The sequence below is a fragment of the Acomys minous genome (genome assembly GCF_964271855.1).
Source record: "Acomys minous genome assembly, chromosome: 15".
Classification (NCBI taxonomy): domain Eukaryota; kingdom Metazoa; phylum Chordata; class Mammalia; order Rodentia; family Muridae; genus Acomys; species Acomys minous.
Window position 1 is genome coordinate 101,272,341 of NC_140497.1, and position 20,259 is coordinate 101,292,599.

The 20,259-nt window shown below is 58.2% G+C and overlaps 1 protein-coding gene across 6 annotated transcripts; it reads left to right on the top strand.

The window, feature by feature from the left end:
* Positions 1-263: 263 nt before the first annotated feature.
* On the top strand, positions 264-19,600 carry KCNN1 (potassium calcium-activated channel subfamily N member 1). 6 transcript variants are annotated; one of them, XM_084760632.1, is made up of 10 exons: positions 264-348; positions 2,658-2,739; positions 8,373-8,822; positions 9,207-9,302; positions 10,213-10,631; positions 12,448-12,589; positions 14,963-15,073; positions 16,240-16,367; positions 17,821-17,890; positions 19,111-19,600. In XM_084760632.1, the coding sequence occupies exons 3-10, from the start codon at positions 8,454-8,456 to the stop codon at positions 19,354-19,356; spliced, it is 1,581 nt and encodes a 526-aa protein (XP_084616758.1). In that variant the 5' UTR covers positions 264-348; positions 2,658-2,739; positions 8,373-8,453; the 3' UTR covers positions 19,357-19,600. The 6 variants fall into 6 exon arrangements, with proteins under 6 accessions (XP_084616758.1, XP_084616756.1, XP_084616755.1 ...); XM_084760630.1 differs by lacking the exon at positions 264-348 and adding an exon at positions 692-1,228; XM_084760629.1 differs by lacking the exons at positions 264-348; positions 2,658-2,739 and adding an exon at positions 6,755-6,834.
* Positions 19,601-20,259: the final 659 nt, after the last annotated feature.

Sequence of the window (20,259 nt, forward strand, 5' to 3'; positions counted from 1 at the left end):
CTCAGTCCTGCAGACCCCGAAGTCCCCCCTTTCCTTTCTGTGCGGTCTCTCCCTGCCCGCCCGCCGCTCCGCGGTGGGAGGGGCGCTCGCAACCCGCGCGTGTCCCCGGCGCATCCCAGCCCCGCCCGTGCGAGGAATCCCCGGCCACCGCGGGAGCGCGGCGCAGCTCACGACATGCTGCGGGCTGGGGGACTGGCGAGAGGGGAGCGGCTATTTTTAGAACATATGGAAGAAAAGGGAGGGAAAAAATTACAAAATCCAAAATAACAACAACGGAAAATAATGGAGGCTCTTAGAAGCCTTCGGGCGGCCAGGAGGAAATCCCCCTGCCTCAGACCGTGGCAGAAGGTGGGTGGGTGCTCAGGGGTGGGGCAAGAAGGGAGGGGCTGCGAGAGTGGCTGGGTGGGGGTCGACACTGAGAGGACAAAGCAGGACAAAGCGAGGGGCCCACATCTCAGTTTTGGAGCGCCGCCCACAGGAGTGGGCTGAGGAAACTGAGGCTTGGATCCGGCCGAGATCACCGTAACGGGCTTGGTCTCTCTCCAGCCCCAGGCTCTGTTTCCCTTTAGCACTCCAGACCCCAGGAGGCTCGTTGTTCTGGCAGGGTGGTTTGACCTTCACGGTCCCGCCACCCCGGCATCCGCCGTTAGGGGCGCAGGGGGGACCCCGACTGCGTGGGCGGCGCCTCCCAGCCAGACACAGGGAAGGAGAAGTTTACTCCGCCTGCATCTTGGTCACTTAGACCCCTACACACACTCCTAATTGGGACCTTCTAGCCTGGGCCGCGTCACCAGCTGCGGGAACCTCCCGGTGTCTCTCCCCTCGACCCGACCCTCCCCGGGGGCCCCAGGCCTCAGCTTCTCCCTAGAATGCAGTCCCCAGGGGGAGGCGACGGTTGCTGTGCCTGACTGGAGTGAGGGGCAGGGATTCCCGGTTCCTGTCGCTGCCTCGGTTTCCCTGTCTGCAAAAACTGCGCGCGTGAAGCTACCGGCCACCGAGGGTCGCCCTAATCCTTGGAGTGTGCTGGGTCGCTGTCCTCGACCTCGGTGGGGAGCGCGCTGGGAGCTGTGGAGGGGACACCTGACCCTCCCCAGCGGGCCGCGGGCGGGGGTCCGCGCTGCGGCGGCGCGCGCACCTCAGTTCCCACGCCCTTGCCGGGAGCTTGTTCACTTGGTTTTGCTCTCGGGCCGGGACGCAGGGGCTCCACAGCCGCGTCCGGAGTCTGCTGGTGAGTGGACAGACATAAGAGGGGGGAGTGGGAGGCTAGGGTAGTGGGGGGGGGGTTGCCCGGCTCCCTTAAGTCTACCGATGCTTGGGAGACCGGCGGGAACCACGGGGTATCCCTTCATCTTCCCCAGACAAATGGGAGCTGAGACATCTATCCCAGAACAAGCCCCAAGTCCCTGGAAGAAAGGGGCTCAGCTCCAGATGAGGCAGTCACCCAGGGTGGCAGTCCTCCTCGAGACTCCCCACGGCTCCCCTCGAGACTCCCCACAGCCCCTTCCTCTGGCATTGGCCCTCACATCTGGCGGGGATTCCCCTCAGCGGCGGCGGGTGGGAGCCTCGAGCTGACCTTCCAGACCCTCGGGCTTTTTCTCTGTGGTCACCCCCTGCGGTGGGTAGCTGGGACGTCCGGAGGAGGCTAGTACTCAACCCAAGGTCACCTAACAAGGCAGGGGCCAGAGCAGTCCCGAACCCAGCATCCCGGGGCGGGGGGGATCCTGTCTGGGCTTTTTTGCTTCATCCCTGAGCGTGGGGTGCGACGGCCCTCAACCTAGTGCCCAAGAACTTGGGGGGGGATTGAGTTAGCCTTAACCAGGGCTCACTTCAGGCCCACGATGGAGCAGGGAGGGCCTGGCCCAGTCCCACATCTTGTCACTCAAGGAAGCTGCCCAAGGGGCAGGTGCCGGGAAGAGGCGGGCAGAGTGACCTTGGCAGCCCCTGCCCTCCCCAGCCAATGTCAGGTCCAAGAAACCTAAAACAGAGCTCCCCACCACACACACACACCCCGCCCCTTGCTCACGTCCTGGGAAAAGAGAAGTGTCACATTCAAGTTCACAGCAGCGAGAGGAGACACCAGGAGGTGGAGGGGGAAAGGGGAGCGGAGGACAGCAGTGTGCAGGGCCAGGGATGGGGGGGGGGGGCGCGGGGCAGGGATGGGGCCTCCAGCAAGGGCCCGGGGTAGCTTGGGGGGGGGGGCACCCAAGGCCTCATTGTCAAATGAAGCATTTCATTGTATTTTCGGAAAAGTGTCGCTCCACAGCCCTAGCTGGCTTTGAATCCGAGGCTCACCTTCCTCCGCCTGAAAGTGTGGGCCACCTTGTTCAGCCTGTTTGTTTGTTTGGTTTAATTTTTTGTTTCTTTGGCTTTTATAAGACAATATCTTACTGTAAATCTCAGGCTGTTCTGGGTCCTGAGAGCCTCCTGCCTCAGATGCTGGGCCCAGTTACTAAAGCCGGTAACCTTAAAGTGCACTGTGGTCCACAGTGGTCACAGCGGTGCCTTTAACCCCAGCACTACGGAGGCAAAGGCAGGGGCATCTCAGGGAGTTCTGGGCCAGCCTGGTCTTAGAAAAGGAGTTCCAGGACAGCCGCACGAAGACACTCTCTCAGAAACCAAAAGCAAAGCAAAGCAAACCCCATGTCTGGTCCTTACAGGTGCTGAGAAGAAAAGAGCCACAGGCAGCGTTGTCTCGGTGCTGAGCGCAGTTTGGAAGGGGCGAAGAGCAAAGGGTCTCAGGTTGGTTTCCAGAGCCCCTTGGACCCCTCTGGGTTAGTGACAGCCAGGCCTGGGTTATGGGCGCTTGGGAGGTGGAGTCAGAAAGACTGTGTGTGTGTGTGTGTGTGTGTGTGTGTGTATGTGTGTGTGTGTAGGGGGGCAGCCTGGGCTACAGAGCAACACTTTGTCTCAGAAAATGGCAACAAAAAAAGCAGGACCCTGCAGTGGCTCAGAGGTCCGGGAGGACAGAGCCTGGCTGGGTGATGGGTGGGGAGGACAAGGCCCTGGCTCAGGGGTGAGGGAGGACAGGGCTGGGGCTTGGTGGTGAGAGGGGGCCCTCTGCAAGCCTGAGGGGCTGAGTTTGTAGATCCACAGCAGACAGAGGAAGAGTAGGGTGTGGCCATGCCTGTAATCTCATCACTATACAGGGTGGAGGCAGGGGGATGGCAGGCTTCAAGAATGCCAGCTCCAGGCTCAGGGAGACTCAGGCTCCAGAGAATAAATCTAAGAGTGAGCCACACACATCTGACACTCCCTGGCCTGCTCAGAGACACCACATGCACACACACACACACACACACACACACACACACACAGAGAGAGAGAGAGAGAGAGAGAGAGAGAGAGAGAGAGAGAAACAGACACATAGAGACAGAGACACAAACACGCACAAACACACACACAAAATGATTAATAAAAAACAAATAAAGCCAGTATGGCCTGAAGTCTCAGATACAGAGCGCTCAGCTGGTGCCCTGTCTCTATTGTGAGTTTGAGACCAGGTGTCTTGAAACCCTGTCACTATAAACAAAACACACAGAAAAGTTTGAATTTAATTCAATGTTTTTCTTTTTCGAGAAAGTCTCTCTGTGTAACCCTGGCTGTCCTGGACTCACTTTGTAGACCAGGCTGGCCTCAAACTCATAGTGATCCACCTGCCTCTGCCTCTCGAGTGCTGAGATCTAAGGTGTGCGCCACCACGCCCGGCCTTTGAGTCTGTATCTACGCGCCGGGGCTGCTGCTCAGTTGGTAGAGCGGTTGCCTGGCCCACGCCACGCCCTGGCTTCCCGTCCCAGCACTGAAAAAGCGAGGCATGTGCGATACCAAGGGAAGATCTGATGGTTAAGGTTACCTTTGGCTACACAGTGAGTTTGAGGTTGAGCTGGGCTACCTGAGACCCTGCCTTGAAAGAAGAACACAAAACAAACAAACAAGCAAGCAAACAAACAAAGAAAACAAGGAGAAAGCAAAATAAAACCTATAACAATAGCAGAAACTCCCAAAGCTTAAGGACCAAGGCCCAGGACCAGTCGCAGTGTAGTGAGAGCAACAGCCGTGGCTGGTGAGAGCCTCCAGCTCTGTCTGCCCAGCGGGGGTGGACAGCCAGTGCCAAGAGGTCACATCGTGAAAGTCTGGGGACAAATGGAGGCTGCTGGCTGCAGAGTGAGTGGACTGGGCCTCCAGCACCCTCCCCGGGAGCTTGACTAGGACACCTTGCTTATTACTTGGGGTGCTACTTCCAGCATAGGATAGGGGCTGCTTCTCCCGCACTTGAGGTCAGGCTTGTTGGGGGCCCTGAGAACACAAGCTATGCATATAGGAGGCTCAAGGCACGCTAGTGGGGGCGCCCAAGACCTCTGAGGCCAGGTAACCCAGGCCAGAGTTAGTCCCCAGGATATGCACCCTCAGTCGCCTTGTGACATATTCTTTCCTCCCGCACACCCTCTTAATGTTTCTGCTTGCTTTTCATTTTGAGACAGGGCTGTAGCCCAGGCTAGCTCCCTTATGTAGGGAAGGCTGGCCTTTATCTTCTGGCCCTCCTGTCTCTACCTCCCAAGTGCTGGGGTAACAGGTGTGTCCCACCATGCCTGGCTGATGTCCGAGTTTGAAGAGTGGTCCACGGGGGGCAGTGGAGGAAAGAGGAGAGTGTGTGTGTGACCAGGCCACCAGGCCTGAAAGGGATCCCCAGTGTCCTGCAGGCACTGCCCAGGGCTGGTGGCTCAGGCCCTAGGGGATGGCCTTCTGTCCAGCAGTCTCTGGAGGACAGGCTTGCAAGGCCGTTTCCTGTCACAGGAGTCCAGTGTTGTCCCGAGTGTATCTGTGGCTCCTCGGCTCCCTTGCAGCCCCCACAGCCTCTGAAGCCCATGCCTAGGATGAAGGCGCAGTCTGTTCGCTCACTCGCTAACACCACCAGCCTCATCGGTCCCCAGGACTGAGGTTCCCATAGGCCTCAGGGCCACCCCACATGGTTGCTAGGATACCTCCATGAGGGGCTCTGGACGGCAAGTCAAGGGGTGCATCTCAGAGGCGGAAGTGGCTGTGGCTGTAAATTCCGTTGTTGGACTTGACTGTGGCCATGGGCACGTTGGAGGTGGGTGTATATTGAGACAGAGACCCCAAGGAGGGCTAGCTAGGTCAGTGAGCAGGAGTGACACAGGGGGATGGCCCCCATCAACAAGCCATGGCGGGGGGGGGGGCTTGTTCAGTCAGTGTGTGGTAGCGGGGCTGAAGGTGGGTACCACGTGGTTCAGGGCTTAAAGCTCAGTGGGTAGAGGGCTTCTCTGTCATGCAGGGAGCCCTGGGTTCTAGCATCATCACTGGGGGCACATGCCCGTCACCCCAGGACCCAACAGGGAGAGACAGGAGGACCACCCTCAGCTACATAGTGAGTTCCAGCCCAGATTAAAAAAAATAAAGCAGCCGGGCGTGGTGGCGCACGCCTTTAATCCCAGCACTCGGGAGGCAGAGGCAGGTGGATCGCTGTGAGTTCGAGGCCATCCTGGTCTACAAAGCAAGTCCAGGACAGCCAAGGCTACACAGAGAAACCCTGTCTAGAAAAAAAAAAAAACAAAACCCAGATTCCTGGGTGGTCCAGCTAGTAAGAAGGGTCAGTGCCTGCAAGGATGGGGTGGCCCACCAGGCTTGGGGCTGGCGATGGAACATGGCGTCCTTGGGCCCCACCAGGGTGGTAAAGGCCTGTCACTCTGTGGTGTCTCTTGGAACACTTATGTCTGTCACCCCGGGGCTGGTCGTATCTGGCTCCACCTGTGTGGATAGTGCCCATGTGGCAGTAACTCCCAACACCTGGACTGTCCCTGTGCCCGGTGGCTCTGCTGGGGCTCAGCACTGTCACCGGCTCCCGAGCCACTTCCGCAGCTCTGAGCTGCATAGAGACAGTGGGCCAGGAGGCAGCGAGTAGGAGCTGGGAGGGACCGCTGCCCCACGCAGGATCCAAGGCCACACACAAACCTGGACAACCTCCCCAGCTTTTCAGCGATGGCATGACTTTGGGGCAGGGGGGTAAGAACAGGCCTATCCTTTGGTCCCCAGATGTCTTAGGAGACACCTGTCACTCCAGCGCCCTAGGGTGAGGCTGAGGCAGGAGGATTTCAGTGAGTGAGTTTGAGATCAGCCTTGGGTACAGAGTGGGACCCTGTCCAAAACCAAACAAACAAACAAACAAACAACAACAACAACCCCCACAAGACCACAAAAAAACGTTGTATGAGCTGGGAAGGATGGACCAAGCCTGTCCCAGTGCCCAGAACACAGACGGGGAAGGAGTTCAAGGTCAGCCTTGGCTACAAAGCCAGTTCAAGGCTACCTGGGCTACCTGGTAAGTTTTAGGGCAACCTGCACTTCACAGTGAATTTGAGGCCAGCCTAGGCTACATGAGATCCCGACTCAAGACAAAAACTTGCACCAGCAAGCTCCTTGTAGGGCTGGCTTGTGCGCTAGGGGGACAGCAGGTTTGGGGGTTTCCCCAGCCCTGAAGAGTCCACCTCCCTGGAGCTCTTCCTGTCCGCAAGGCTGCTGAAGTTCAGGACTGGGAGTTCCCGTGGTGAGCTTGTCTGTCCCCAGAGATGAGGTTCCCAGTGTGCAGCACGCCCTGCAACAGCCGGTGCACAGCTGTCCAAGGCTGGTGTTCCCGGTCTTGCAGAGCGCCCAGGAGGGAGCTTTAAGCGTGGGCGGGGCCTGCGGGGTCACAGAGGCGGGGCCTGGCGCGCTCAGCCAATCCGAGACGTCGCTCCTCTGGGGCGGAGCTGCCCCCCTCCCCGGCCAGCCGCGGCGGGGACGCGCTGACACGCGGGTCCAGGTCCCCGCCGTCGCCCGCAGGTACTGGCGTGAGGAAGCGGGAGGCCGGTAATCGCGAGTCCCTGGGCCATGCGTTTGGGCGCGCGGCTGGGGATGCTGTCGCCACAGGGTCAGGGTCAGGGACACAGAAGAGTGGGTGCGCGTCTCCCCCCACCCCCCATCCCCCGGTGAGGGAAGGTTGCGAGTGGGAGATGCTGAGTTCTCAAAGTCCGTGCACAAGGGTGGAGGTAGCACAGCGGTGACATGGGCACGCGCTCGCCCGCCACCCTGAACCGGGGTCAAGGTACTCAGTGACAGCGCCTGGGCTGACAGACTGGCCCAGTAAGTTCCCTGGCAGCCCGTGGGCAAAGGGCAAGCAGAGCCGGTCACCCTAAGGAGCCAGTGAGCCTGCTGAGGAGGGGGGGTCTGGGGCCCTTCCCTGCCCCATCCGCCCTCTGCCTGCTGGGGAGGTCACCCCACAGGGGTCTGGTGTCACGGGCTGTTCTCACTGTGGTCTCTGAAGAGGTGTGGGGAGGTGGGTCCCTCCTTGAGACTCACAGCAAGAGACACCTATTGATCTAGTTTTGTTTTGTTTTGTTTTGTTTTATTTTATTTTGAAGCAGAGTCTTGCATAGGCCAGGTTGGCCTCAAACTCGGTCTATAGCGCAGGCTGGTCCTGAAGTTCAGCGTGCCCTGCCTCAGCCTCACCGCTTGCTTACGTGATAGCTGTGAATCACTGCACTTGGCCTGGTGACTCACACCTGTCATCCCAGCACGCGGTGTGTGTCACAAACTCAAGGCCAACAACCTGGGCTATAGACTGAGAACCTGTCTCTAAAGTAAATAAATAAAACCACAGAGGACACTGGAAGGGAATGGGCTGAGTTGGTGTCCCAGCCCAGGTGAAGGACAGCATTGGTTAGTCACCAGCCCGGTGTCCCCAGATTACAGCCTCTCAGGAGCAGGGTCAGGCAGGTTCCATCTCATGGCCGCAGGTCCTGCCCCGAGCCACCACCTGGCAAGGTGCTGGCTGAGAACCCAGCAGGCTGCCCTGACTTCCCTTGGCTTGACTCTTTATAAACCCAGATTGGGAGTTCCCCCTGGTGCCTGGGGCAACAGACAGTCCTTTTAACTGGAGGCTCAAAATGCAGGATGAGTCCAGGCCTGGTCACCACCAGGGTGGATTCCCTCTGCTAGCCCAGGCTGCCCAGGAGGAGGCTATCTCAGGGTGACAAACATGGCAGCTCCTGGGCTGCGCTTAACACGTGCTTGGGCAGCTGAGTCACACACGGGTACAGAGAGTGGTGTGCATTGCGCCTTGCCGACCCACAGACCATGCCATCACCTGCTGCCTGTACAGCTGGAAGGGACGGGGGTGGGGGGTGGGGTGGCGCTCGTGGGCCAGCTGGGGCGGTTCTGGGGCCTGCCGGTGTCTGTGAGGTCAGAGATGGACTTGGGAGAAGGAGAAGCTATATACTGACTTGAACTCTTTACAGATGCTCAATGCTGTCTGGATTCTCTGGAGCCTTGGAATGTTCTGGAATGGCCGTGATAATGTTCAGTCTTTTCTGTCTGCACAGGTCTGTCCGGGAGCCACGCTGCTGAGCCATGCCGGGCCCCCACGGGCCTGCTGCAAGACCAGCCCAAGGAGACAGGAGGCCATGAGTAGCCGCAGCCACAATGGCAGTGTGGGGCGGCCTCTGGGCTGGGAGCCTGTGGACCCCGAGGCAGGCCGTCCCCTGCAGCTCGCCCAAGGCCCAGGCCTGCAGATGGTGGCCGAGGGTCAGCCTGCCCGGCTGTCCCCTGCTGGCTCCAGGGGCCACCCCCAGGAGCAGGAGGAAGAAGAGGAAGAAGAAGAGGAGGCCAGGCCGGGCTCAGGGAAGCCCTCGACGGTCAGCCACCGCCTGGGCCACCGGAGGGCCCTCTTCGAGAAACGCAAACGACTCAGTGACTACGCACTCATCTTCGGCATGTTTGGGATCGTTGTCATGGTGACAGAAACAGAGCTGTCCTGGGGTGTGTACACCAAGGTAGGTCTCCCCCATCTGCTCAGCCTGGGCTTCGGGGTCTCAGCTGAGCCCCACGGGCAAGGGCAAGGGGTGCAGGAGGGGGAAAGTGGGAGGAAGAAAAGGAGGAGGAATGGGAGGAGGGGGAGGGAAATGGGGAGGAGGAGGAGGAGGAGGAGTGGGAGGAGGGGGAGGAGGAGGAGGAGGGGGAGGAGGCAAGCAATGCCGAGAGCCACAGGGGTGCGTGACAACAAGACATTCTCTGTCCCTGCATGGGAGTCTTAGGAGCTGAGACTTGGGGTGGAGAAAGCCACAGGACCAGCCCCTGTTTGGGCAGCGGCTGACCCAACTTAGCTGGTGCCTGGGTGGCAGTGCCGGGGACCTGCAGCGTCCCTTCTCTGTGTGCAGGAGTCACTGTACTCGTTTGCCCTGAAATGCCTCATCAGCCTGTCCACTGTCATCTTGCTTGGTCTTGTCATCCTCTACCACGCCCGAGAGATCCAGGTTGGTACTCACCCCTGTGGAGGCGTGACCCAGCCCTGGGGGGGCCTCTGGGATGGAAGCTGAGGGTCACCCAAAGCCACAGGTGTAGGTCTGCATTGCCCAGAAGGTTCCAGAATGGAGAAGTTGGCTGGCGGGTGGGCCATGGAGGAGGCGTCACCCTGCAGAGTTGAGGGGGGGGGCTCCCCTCCTGATGACAGGGAGGCTGCCTGGGGACTGCCATCACTGCTGCATCAGGAGACAGGGTCAGGCCATGTCTCCAGCCAGGGCAGGATAAAAATTAATTAAAACTGGAAAAGGTGTCCACTGCGGTCCAGAGATCAGACCCAGGACAACTAGGCAAGCACTCTCCCGCAGAGCCCAGCTCCCAACACCTCCTTTTTCTCCCTTTTATTTTGTGCATGTGCACATGTGGAGGTCGTTTCTTTGAGTTCCAGAACTTGAACCCAGGTCCTCAGGCTTGCTGGCAAGTGCTTTTGATTGGCTTTGAGTTATGGCTGAAACTGAGAAACCAAGTGTCCTGCACGGCACCCCATCATCCTAGCATTTGAGAGGCTGAGGCAGGAGGATTGCTGATAGTCTAAGGCCAGCCTGCATAATAAGACCCTCTCTCAAAAAGACAAAGCAAACAACAAAGAAAACAAAACCAGGCAGATGGGGTGTTTTACACCAATCATCAAACATTCAGCAGGCTGATGTGTTAGGATCAGGACTTCAGGGTCATCCTTGCCTACATAGGAGCTCAGGGCTAGCCTGGGCTACACGAGCCCCTCTCTCCAAAGCACACAAACAGAAATAATCTTTGTCTAAAATCCTGAGGCAGGTGAGTCTGAGGCCCAGGCCAGGGCTCCCACTGCGGGGTGGCCGTATGCCCAGGGGACCCACTCAGCCACCCTCACACGCGTCCCTGCAGCTGTTCCTGGTGGACAATGGTGCGGACGACTGGCGCATCGCCATGACGTGGGAGCGCATGTCCCTGATCTCGCTGGAGCTGGCTGTGTGCGCCATCCACCCGGTGCCCGGCCACTACCGCTTCACGTGGACGGCGCGGCTGGCCTTCTCGCTGGCACCGTCGGCGGCCGAGGCGGACCTGGACGTGCTCCTCTCCATCCCCATGTTCCTGCGCCTCTACCTGCTGGCTCGGGTGATGCTGCTACACAGCCGCATCTTCACCGACGCCTCCAGCCGGAGCATCGGGGCCCTCAACCGCGTCACCTTCAACACACGCTTTGTCACCAAGACGCTCATGACCATCTGCCCCGGCACCGTGCTGCTGGTCTTCAGCATCTCCTCCTGGATCGTCGCTGCCTGGACAGTGCGCGTGTGCGAGAGGTGACTGCCGACCGCCGCCGCCACCCTCCTGTCCTTGAACCCAGACCCCAGGTCCCCACCTCACTCTGCTCACACCCAGACAGCCTTTCTGTCCACCCGTGAGCCCACAGGAGCCCACAGGGTGGACCTCAGCATCTCTGCCTGGCCACGGTGTCTGTCCCTGCCTGTGTCCTCAGTCTCCGCTGTACCCCGGGAGACCCATCGCTCAGTTCTTAGCCTTCCTCAGGCTCCCCTACTGGCCTCTGACTTCAGCCCAGAAGAAGGGGCCAGAGGCTCAGAGCTGCTGCCCTCCATCTTGGTCCCTACACTTATGCTCCCACATTCTTGTTTCTGGGGGGCTGATATAGAACTCAGGGCTGGAGCCACCAGGTACAGGCTCAAGTTTAATGTTAACTCTCCCCTCCCCCATCTCTGGCTTCCAGACCCACCCTCAGCACGGCTGCCTCCAGCCCCACCACCCCCCTCAGGACCCAGCCACCCAGCTACCTTCCCCTGGGGGGGGCGGGGAACTGGCCACCAGAATGGGCCTGGCTGGGAGGAAGGGACACCCGGAGTCTGTGTCAGCTCTAGAGGCCAAGAGACTCAGGTCACCCATGGGCCTGGCTGGGGGTGTGGAGTGAGGGAGGGAATGTTGTCATTCCCCCACCCTGACACCTCAGAGGAGGCGACCAGGGTCCTCAAGGATTGTAGGACTTACCTGGGGCCTCCGGTGATGACCAGAGGCAGATATAGCTGGGCCTCACTGACCCAGGAGTGCCTTGGTGACAGTGAGGGCCACCTGCCCTCTCCCTAGTCAGGAAAGGCCTTGGTGGGAGAGCCATGCCCTCTGCATCTTCCCGTCCCTCTAGGGGTCTGTTGTGCCCACTGCTACTGGTCAAAGCGGGGACCTCAGGACCCTCCTCGCAGCTCCCCTCTGGGATGGGAGCCCAGGAGAGGGCTACTCGCCACTTTGCCTTGCTGCCACCCCCACAGCCCTGTCCCTGCATGTCCCCATCTCTGTACTTGGGTCACCCCAAAGCACCCTGTAGCCATAGTCCAGCATAGGGATGACATCTGTCATCCCAGCACTGGGGAGGCAGAGGCAGGAGGATGGCTGTGAGTTAGAGGCCAGCCTGGTCTATAAAGCGAGGCCAGGACAGCCAAGGCTACGCAGAGAAACCCTGTCTCGAAAAGCCATAACAAGCAAAATAACTGCAAAAGCATCTCTGAAAAGCTAGGGATTGTGGGTAAGGCTCTTCCCCACTGCCTGAGTAGTCTTGGCCCCACCCCCACACAGTCAGAGGGCTCGGTCTCCACAGCTCTAGTAGGTGAGGCCTCAGGCTGCCTTTCCCGCAGAAGCCAAAATCCAGCTCTGCTGGAAGGAAAGCCAGCGCCCTCTCCTTCCCACACCCAAGGCCTCAGGCTGAGGACGGCATGTCCCTCTTGTACCCCGCCTGACACCTCCTCCAGCATCCCTCTGCTCTCCTGACATGCCAGCCACTACTGTCACCCACAGTCCCCTTTCCTCAGGCCTCACTGGCTGTGATGTGGGAAGCTCTTTGTAGTGTGTCTACTCTACATGCTCCTCATCCTGCCTGTGTGGCTGTGCCTTTAGGCCACCCTCAGTACTGTCATGGCGGTCACAGCACAGGTGTCAGGGAAGGACCAAGGCAGCGGAGGGCAGGGGCCCCCATCCCAGCCTGCACCCAGGCCTTCATCACCTCAGCATCCAGGGAAACACATGCCCCAGAGTCCTGTCCTTACCCCTAGGGCTGTGGTGAGTGAGGACAGTGTGGGCTGACTGAGCCCTGTCTGTCTGTCCTTCCCTCGACACCAGGTACCATGACAAGCAGGAAGTGACCAGCAACTTCCTGGGAGCGATGTGGCTCATCTCCATCACCTTCTTGTCCATCGGCTATGGGGACATGGTGCCGCACACCTACTGTGGGAAGGGCGTGTGTCTGCTCACAGGCATCATGGTGAGTGCTCACGCCTTGCTCTAACGTGGCAAGCATTTCTCTAATGGATTCTGGGGGTGCCACGCCCATGCCTAGAGGTCCCAGCTGACCCCAGATATGATTTCAGGGGAGCCCGCGTGGCTCACTGGTGCCTCTAAGGGTTGTCTGTAGTGACACTCGAAGCCATGCAGAAAAGCCCTCAGTGCTCTCACGGTTGGTGCCTGCTTGGGACATCAGGCTCTTTTCCCCCCTGATTTGAGATACAGTTGTCTTTTGTTTGGTTGTTTGGGACAGTGTCACTATGTACCCCTAGCTGGCTCTGAACTCACTCCCGCCTCAGCCTCTGAGTGCTGGGATTAAAGGCATGTGCCACCACCACCGCCCGGCTCGCCTTTCTTGTTGAAGCACAGTACTTTTGCAAAAAACAGGATCATCTGCCAGGCACGCTAGCACACGCCTGTATTCCCAGAACTTGAGAAGCTGAGACAGGAGGATGGCAGCTTCCAGGCCACTTTGGGCTACCACATGAGATGTTATCTCAGAACAGAATTAAACTAATATAAAAAGGTTTTCAGGATGGAGAGATGGCTCAGTGGTTAAGAGCGCCGCCTGCTCTTCCAAAGGTCCTGAGTTCAATTCCCAGCAACCACATGGTGGCTCACAACCATCTATGAGATCTGATACCCTCTTCTGCAGATAAAGCACTCATATGCAATAAATAAAATAAGCAAATCTTTAAAAAAACAAACAAACAAAACTAGACCACTTATATGTATAATCTAAAAAAAAATTTTTTTCCCCATCACCCAGGCCCAGCTCACATTTCCTTTCTCCCTAAACAGCTTCGTGGCATTGTGGCTAATTCACCTGGCTGTTCTACCAGGAGAAAGGGAACAGTAAGGAAGGGCCCTGGCCCACTGTCCCAGGGCCCTGAGCTGAACCCTGGAGGGAATACAAAACTACATTCCCTAACATAGTGCCTCAATGAACACAGCTTTTTAAAATTTTTGTCTTTATTTTGTTTTGGTTTTTCAAGACTCCCGAGTGCTGGGATTAAAAGCGTGCCCCACCACCTCCCAGCTAATGGATACAGCTTTAAAAGTATGACTCCTAAATTGGGTGTGGTGGCACACACCTTTAATCCAACACTTGGGAGGCAGGGGCATGCAGATGACTGTAAATTCAAGGCCAGCCTGGTCTACAAAGTGAGTCCAGGACAGCCAAGGCTACACAGAGAAGCCTTGTCTCGAAAAACCAAAAAATAAAAAATTATGACTTCTTCCAAAAAATTCTAATCACTAGCTTGAACCATGCCCCAGCCCCTCACTGGGGGATTCTAGGCAGGGGCTCCACCCCTGAGCCACGCCCCCAGCCCCTCCCTGGGGGGGTTCTAGGCAGGGGCTCCACCCCTGAGACACGCCCCCAGCCCCTCACTGGGGGATCCTAGGCAGGGGCTCCACCCCTGAGCCACGACCCCAGCCCCTCCCTGGGGGGATTCTAGGCAGGGGCTCCACCCCTGAGCCACGCCCCCAGCCCCTCACTGGGGGATCCTAGGCAGGGGCTCCACCCCTGAGCCACACCCCCAGCCCCTCACTGGGGGGTTCTAGGCAGGGGCTCCACCCCTGAGCCACGCCCCCAGCCCCTCCCTGGGGGGGTTCTAGGCAGAGGCTCCACCCCTGAGCCACGCCCCCAGCCCCTCCCTCGGGGGGTTCTAGGCAGGGGCTCCACCCCTGAGCCACGCCCCCAGCAACTGATTAACTGGGCTCCCTCGATTTTCCTGCTTCTGCTCCCTGCATAGCTGGCACTCTCCGCTGCATGGCTTGCAGCTCTCTCCTCTCCGCCCCCTTTCCTGTCACTCTGTTTCCCTTTCTGAGCACAGACAGTCACACTTTGGGCTTTCTCATTTCCAGCAGCCATCATTTTCTCCTTGAATCTGAGGCTTCCCGGACTGACTTTTTGGGGGGCAGACATGGCCGTGTGTTTCTTTGTGCTTCTGCGTGCCCCCCCCCCAACACCCCACTCTTTCTCCTGTAGCATTCCCTCCAGAATTTTCCAGCAAGTCGTTTTGACCTTATCAATATGGCTTTTCCCGAAAAGAGGCTTCTGAGTCCTTAAAGGCCCTAATCCCGACAAGAAAGGAGACAGGCTCTCGAGGGCAGTCACTGCGCTGCACCCACTATGCCTGGGCTCAGCGCCTGTCTCCCGCGTCCCCGGCCTGATGTCCTTGGGTGTTGGAGGTGCCCTGTTTTGCTGTGGCAGATTCCCCCCTCCTTTCCTATATAAGTTCTCATGTCCCCCTCCCGCTGTCGCAGAGGGGCCGGGACACAGGGAGGGCTGCCTGGAGGGGGGTGTGCCTGGCATTGGGATTCTGACGCGCACCCACCCCACACACAGGGAGCAGGCTGCACTGCACTCGTGGTGGCCGTCGTGGCCAGGAAGTTGGAGCTCACCAAGGCTGAGAAACACGTTCACAACTTCATGATGGACACGCAGCTCACCAAGCGGGTGAGGCCCCGTGTGCCAGCCCCTGCAGGGCGCATCCCTGTCTCTGTGGGTCCCCAAAGCAGCCCCAGGCTCATCCCAGTGTCCCCGTTTTCACAGTTCACTCTGGACCGAGCCGCTAAGGGCAACACCATAAACGCCTCAGAGTTTTCTTAGGTTGTCTTTTGCTGTTGTTGGTTGGTTGGTTGGTTGCTTTTAGTATTTGGTTTTACGAGACCGGGTTTCTCTGTGGAGCCCTTGCTGACCAGGCTGGCCTCAAATTCACAGAGATCGGCTTGTCTCTGCCTCCCTGAGTGCTGGGATTACAGGTGTGCGCCACCGCATCCCGCTCCCTTCAGCATGGACCCACTGCCCTTTCTGTGCCTTGGTTTCTTCATATGTAAATGAATGTGGGGCTGGCTCAGTTTGCAGAGCGCTGCCTGCCGCGCACAGAGCACGGTGTTTGTTCCCAGCACCACATGAGCCAGGCATGGTGCTGCATGCCTGTCATCCCAGTACTTGAGCCAGCCTCTGCTACATAGTGAGTCTGAAGCTAGCCTGGGCTACATATATAAAACCCTGTAAAACTGTGGTTCTCAACCTTCTCAGTGCTGCAGCCCTTTAGTATAGTCCCTCATGTTGTGGTGACCCCGCCCCCACCATAAAATTATTTTTGTTGCCACTTTATAACTGTAATTTTGCTGTGTTTTCCAATGGTCTTAGGTGACCCTTATGAAGGGATCATTTGACCTCCAAAGCAGTCGCAACCCACAGGCTGAGAACCACAGTTATTACAGAAGATAGCTTGTGCAGAGTCGCGAATTTTTTCATTTTCATGTGGACCGATCAGTACCCGTGTTGAATAGCTAAGGGGCTGCAACCACGCCTCTGTGCCCACAGTGCAGAGACTCCCGGACAGGCAGTTTGTGGATTTCCAGAGCTTTCTAGAAATCAGCAGAAGTTTCGATCCCCTGATAATGACCCTAAGGAAGTGTTCTTTTCTTTTCTTTATTATTTTATTGTATGTGCACCGGTGTGAGGGTTTCCAAGCACCTGGAGTTACAGACAGGTGTGAGCTGCCATGTGGGTGCTGGGGATTGAACCCAGGTCCTTTGGAAGAGCAGACAGCGTTGCTAACCACTGAGCCATCTCTCCAGTCCCCAGGAACTGTTATCTTATTGATTCCCTAGGTCAAAAACGCTGCTGCAAATGTTCTCAGGGAGACCTGGCTCATCTACAAACACACCAGGCTAGTGAAGAAGCCAGACCAGGGCCGGGTTCGGAAACACCAGCGTAAGTTCCTTCAGGCCATCCATCAGTAAGTCCAGCGCCCTCGCAGCCCCTTTCCCCGCGCACCTGCTCCCAGGGAGCCACGCGGCTGGGCCCCAGTACCAACCCCAAGGCGTGTTCAAGAATGTTCGAAAAACTCCCACAAGAGGAAAATGTGAGGTTGGGGGCTGAGGTGTGGTCTCTAGGGAGGTGATACCCCTGTGCGCGCCCCCTGCACCCCGGGGCGTGGTGGTCTGATGGCCCTGTACCCCCATTGCCCCTCCCTAGACAACGTTTGGGTGAGAGCCTAGAGGAAGCAGGAGGCATGAACAGGATTCCCAGGGGCAGCTATACCAAGGAGGGTACAAAGCCCAGCTGAGGCAGGGGGATGGGATGGGGGTGTCACAAGTAAGGGGGCACTGAAGAGAACCCCCACAGTGGAACTAGGGCTTGAGCCCCTGGGAAACCAAATAAATAAAACCAAGAAAGGAACAGCCCTGGGAAAAATATGCAGAGGCACGTGTGATTGGTTGGGGGTCTGAATCTCTTCAGCTGTGGTGTTCCTCAGCGTGAGAGGCTGCAGCCCTGGGTCCTCAGGGGCCTCCCAGTACTGGATGTGTCAGTCCTGTCTGTCTGTCTGTCTGTCTGTCTGTGTCTGCCGCTCTGCCTTATCCACCGCTCCCCCCTTTTTAAATGCCTGTGATGCTGTGACACTAAGAGGGTGCCAGGGTCAGAACACAGGGCCTTAGGAAGCGGTCCACACCATGTGGTTAGCTGCAGGACGTGGCATAGACAGTGAAACCCACCATGGCAGCCCCCTCTGTGGGGAACAGTGCTGCAGGGTTCAAGGGCACCACATGTGATCAGCCACGGGTTCTGTCCTGTCAGGGTATTGATCCCCGGAGCACTACCCTTGCCAGCCTCAGTTTCCAGGTCAGGGTGATTGCTGAGCAAGTTGCTCGTGGAGCTTGGCACCTGCCACTCATGGGGCTGCGGGATCAGAGGCAGGGATGGGCAGCCAGCCAGGATTGCCTGCAAGTGCCTGGGGGGGGGTGTGATGGGGCAGACACAGGTGTCTTAAGGGGCTGGCCTCTCAGCTTTTGAGACCAGATCCCTGCCCTCGAGGCTGCAGCCCTCAGCAGCGCAGGCCCCCTGCCAGCTGGTGGTGCTGGCAGCTGGTGCTGGTAGACACTCAGCGTTGCCACATGACATTAACATTGCATTGTACTCTTTTCTTCCCCTCTTTTTCTTTTTCTCTGCTCTGCCGGCTCCTGCCAGGGCTCAGAAGTAAGTCTGGGGTTGACTAGGAAGTCTGCAGGTGCATGATGCCCATGGGGAGGGGCACGCCCCAGCTGCGTCCCTAGTGGGCAGAGAATGTGTCTGTCCCCTGGGTGGGTCTGTGTCCAGGCTATTGGGAATGGCCTGCTCTGGGCCCGGATTGTGTGTCACTCTCAGCCCTATGCTCTAGCAGAACCTAACCTGCCCCTGCCCCACCCCCACAGACTCCGCAGTGTGAAGATTGAACAAGGGAAAGTGAACGATCAAGCCAACACTCTGGCTGACCTGGCCAAGGTGAGCATCTGGCAGGATGGGCATAGGACATGGCCCCCAGGAACGCGAGGATAATGTCTAATCAGAGGAGGCTGGGAATGCGTACTGCAGCCATGTGGCTCTTCAGTTTCAGTTCACAGTTAATGTTCCAGGCGTGGGAGCGCAATTGGAGGTTCTTGCTCCTCCAGAGGCTGATGCAGGTGGTCAAAAATGTAGCCTAGGCTACATAGAGAGCCAGTGTTGACTAAATACACAGCAAATGACCCTAGGCAGGGGCCCCACCCCTGAGCCACGCCCCCAGCCCCTCACCGGGGGATTCTAGGCAAGGGCTCCACCCCTGAGCCACGCCCCCAGCCCCTCACTGGGGGATATTAGGCAGGGGCCCCACCCCTGAGCCACGCCCCCAGCCCTGCGCTTGGGGATTCCGGGTAGGGCTTCCAGCAGTCCCATCCTACCCAGTAATATAGTCTGAAGATGTTACATTCTTTTTGCTGTTTTTGAGACAGTGTGTCACCAAGCCCAGTCTGCCCTGGAATTTACTATGTAGCCAAGTACAACCTAGAACTTCAGCTCTTCCTGCGTCTGTCTCTAGAGTTCAGGGATGTTAGCCTAAGTCACAGTGGTTCATTTCACGTTGTCAATTCTAGTACCCACATGGCTGCGGTAGGATGGTAGCTTTGAACTCAAGAGCGGCCCGGAGACCATGTCTAATAATTACATATAAACATATAAAGCCAAACTGGGTCTGGAGGCGCACAGCTTTAACCCCAGGACTCTCGTGGCAGAGAATTATGAGTTTGAGGTCAGCTGGGTTCCAGGCAAGCCAAAAGGTACATGGGGATGCCATGCCTCAATTAAACAAAACAAAACCAGAGAGGGCTCTGAGACATCTGAAGGCTGGCTACAGTTATAGATGCCTCCAAGTGTCACACACTGGTTTCTGGACAAGTGGGGACAGGGGAGATATAGCCTGGGCAAGAGCGTGGATGCCCAAAGGAGGAGCCTGCGGACCATCTTCTGTCCGGATATCCAGCAGGTTACTCGCTCAGTCAGAGCCGTCCCTGCTTGCGCGCCCCCTGGCGGTGGGCGCTGCGCCTGCAGTGGGACCGCAGCCCCTGGCGCCCCCTGCTGGCCACCCAGCTGCCCTTTGATTTGATTGGTGGCCCTACTGCCCTTAGCCCTCCGTCCTCAGCCATCCCTGGTCCCTCCCTTTGTCACTCAGTCTCTCCCCGTCTCTGCAGGCACAGAGCATCGCGTATGAGGTGGTGTCGGAGCTGCAGGCCCAGCAGGAGGAGTTGGAGGCACGCCTGGCCGCCCTGGAGAGCCGGCTGGACGCTCTGGGCGCCTCCCTGCAGGCCCTGCCTAGTCTCATCGCCCAAGCCATATGTCCTCTGCCACCGCCCTGGCCTGGGCCTGGTCACTCGGTCGCAGCCACCCGGAGCCCACGAGGCCACTGGCTGCCCACCACGGGGTCAGACTGCGGGTGATGGCCTCCTAGTCACCAGACTGCTTAATCTTGGCCATCAGGTGGTCACAGCAGGCGCCTCACCACTCTGGACCACCGGACCTCTGGACTTACAAGCCTGGGTGGAACTGAGCTGAGAGGACTGGCGCTCATCCCCCGAGGCTGGACCGTGGGGTCAGTGCCCTCTTGACTGTCCCAGGCCCCAGGAGGGCAGGGAGTGACAGCAGGGGACCTTTACCATTTTTAAGTAAATCAGGCGTCACCAACCGGATTTCTGTTTCCATGACAGGGGACAGACGGTGGGCATCCCACCCCACCCACTGGAGGAGGTAGATGGCCCAGACTGAAGATTCTTGAGTGGATGGGGACCCGGGTGGGGTGGGGGGGGGTCGCTGCACAGCATTGAGGGCCTGTTGGATACAGGAACTGATAAGCTCACGTTTCTTCAGGATCGAGTAAGACACACACAAACGAAGGTTCAGAGAGGTGAGGCTACTTCAGCCTCGCAGGCAGGGGCTGAGGCAAACGGGCTTGCCTAACAGCAGGGGTATTGGATAGATTCTACTCGCTGGTCCTGAAGTCAGAGTGAGGGCACTTTGGGAGGATCTGGGGGCAGACTTGGAGGGCATGGGGCCTGGGGTCACAGACAAACAGAATGACCGTGGTCCCTGCAGCCGTTGGGCTCTGGGCACTTGGGGAACACTGAGACGCATGACAAGGATGGTGCCTAGTGGGGGCCAACTGTGGAGCCTCAGTCGCGGCAGCCCCCATAGGGCCATCAGCCACCTGGTCTTGGGAGATAGTGGCCCTGCGGCTGGGTCCCCAGAGGCCCGGCTTAGATGTCACCGCTTTGTCGGGAGGAAGTCGCTGGCTCTACTGCCCCGCTACAGTGGGGCGCGGTCGCCAAGTCTTTGTTAGAGAGGCA

Excerpts from the sequence above, each read along its gene's own strand:
- KCNN1 (XM_084760632.1), top strand. The coding sequence starts at position 8,454 with ATGAGTAGCCGCAGCCACAATGGCAGTGTGGGGCGGCCTCTGGGCTGG. Across the intron at positions 9,303-10,212 it reads ACCACGCCCGAGAGATCCAG|CTGTTCCTGGTGGACAATGG; the intron begins GTTGGTACTCAC and ends GCGTCCCTGCAG. Across the intron at positions 12,590-14,962 it reads GTCTGCTCACAGGCATCATG|GGAGCAGGCTGCACTGCACT; the intron begins GTGAGTGCTCAC and ends CCCCACACACAG.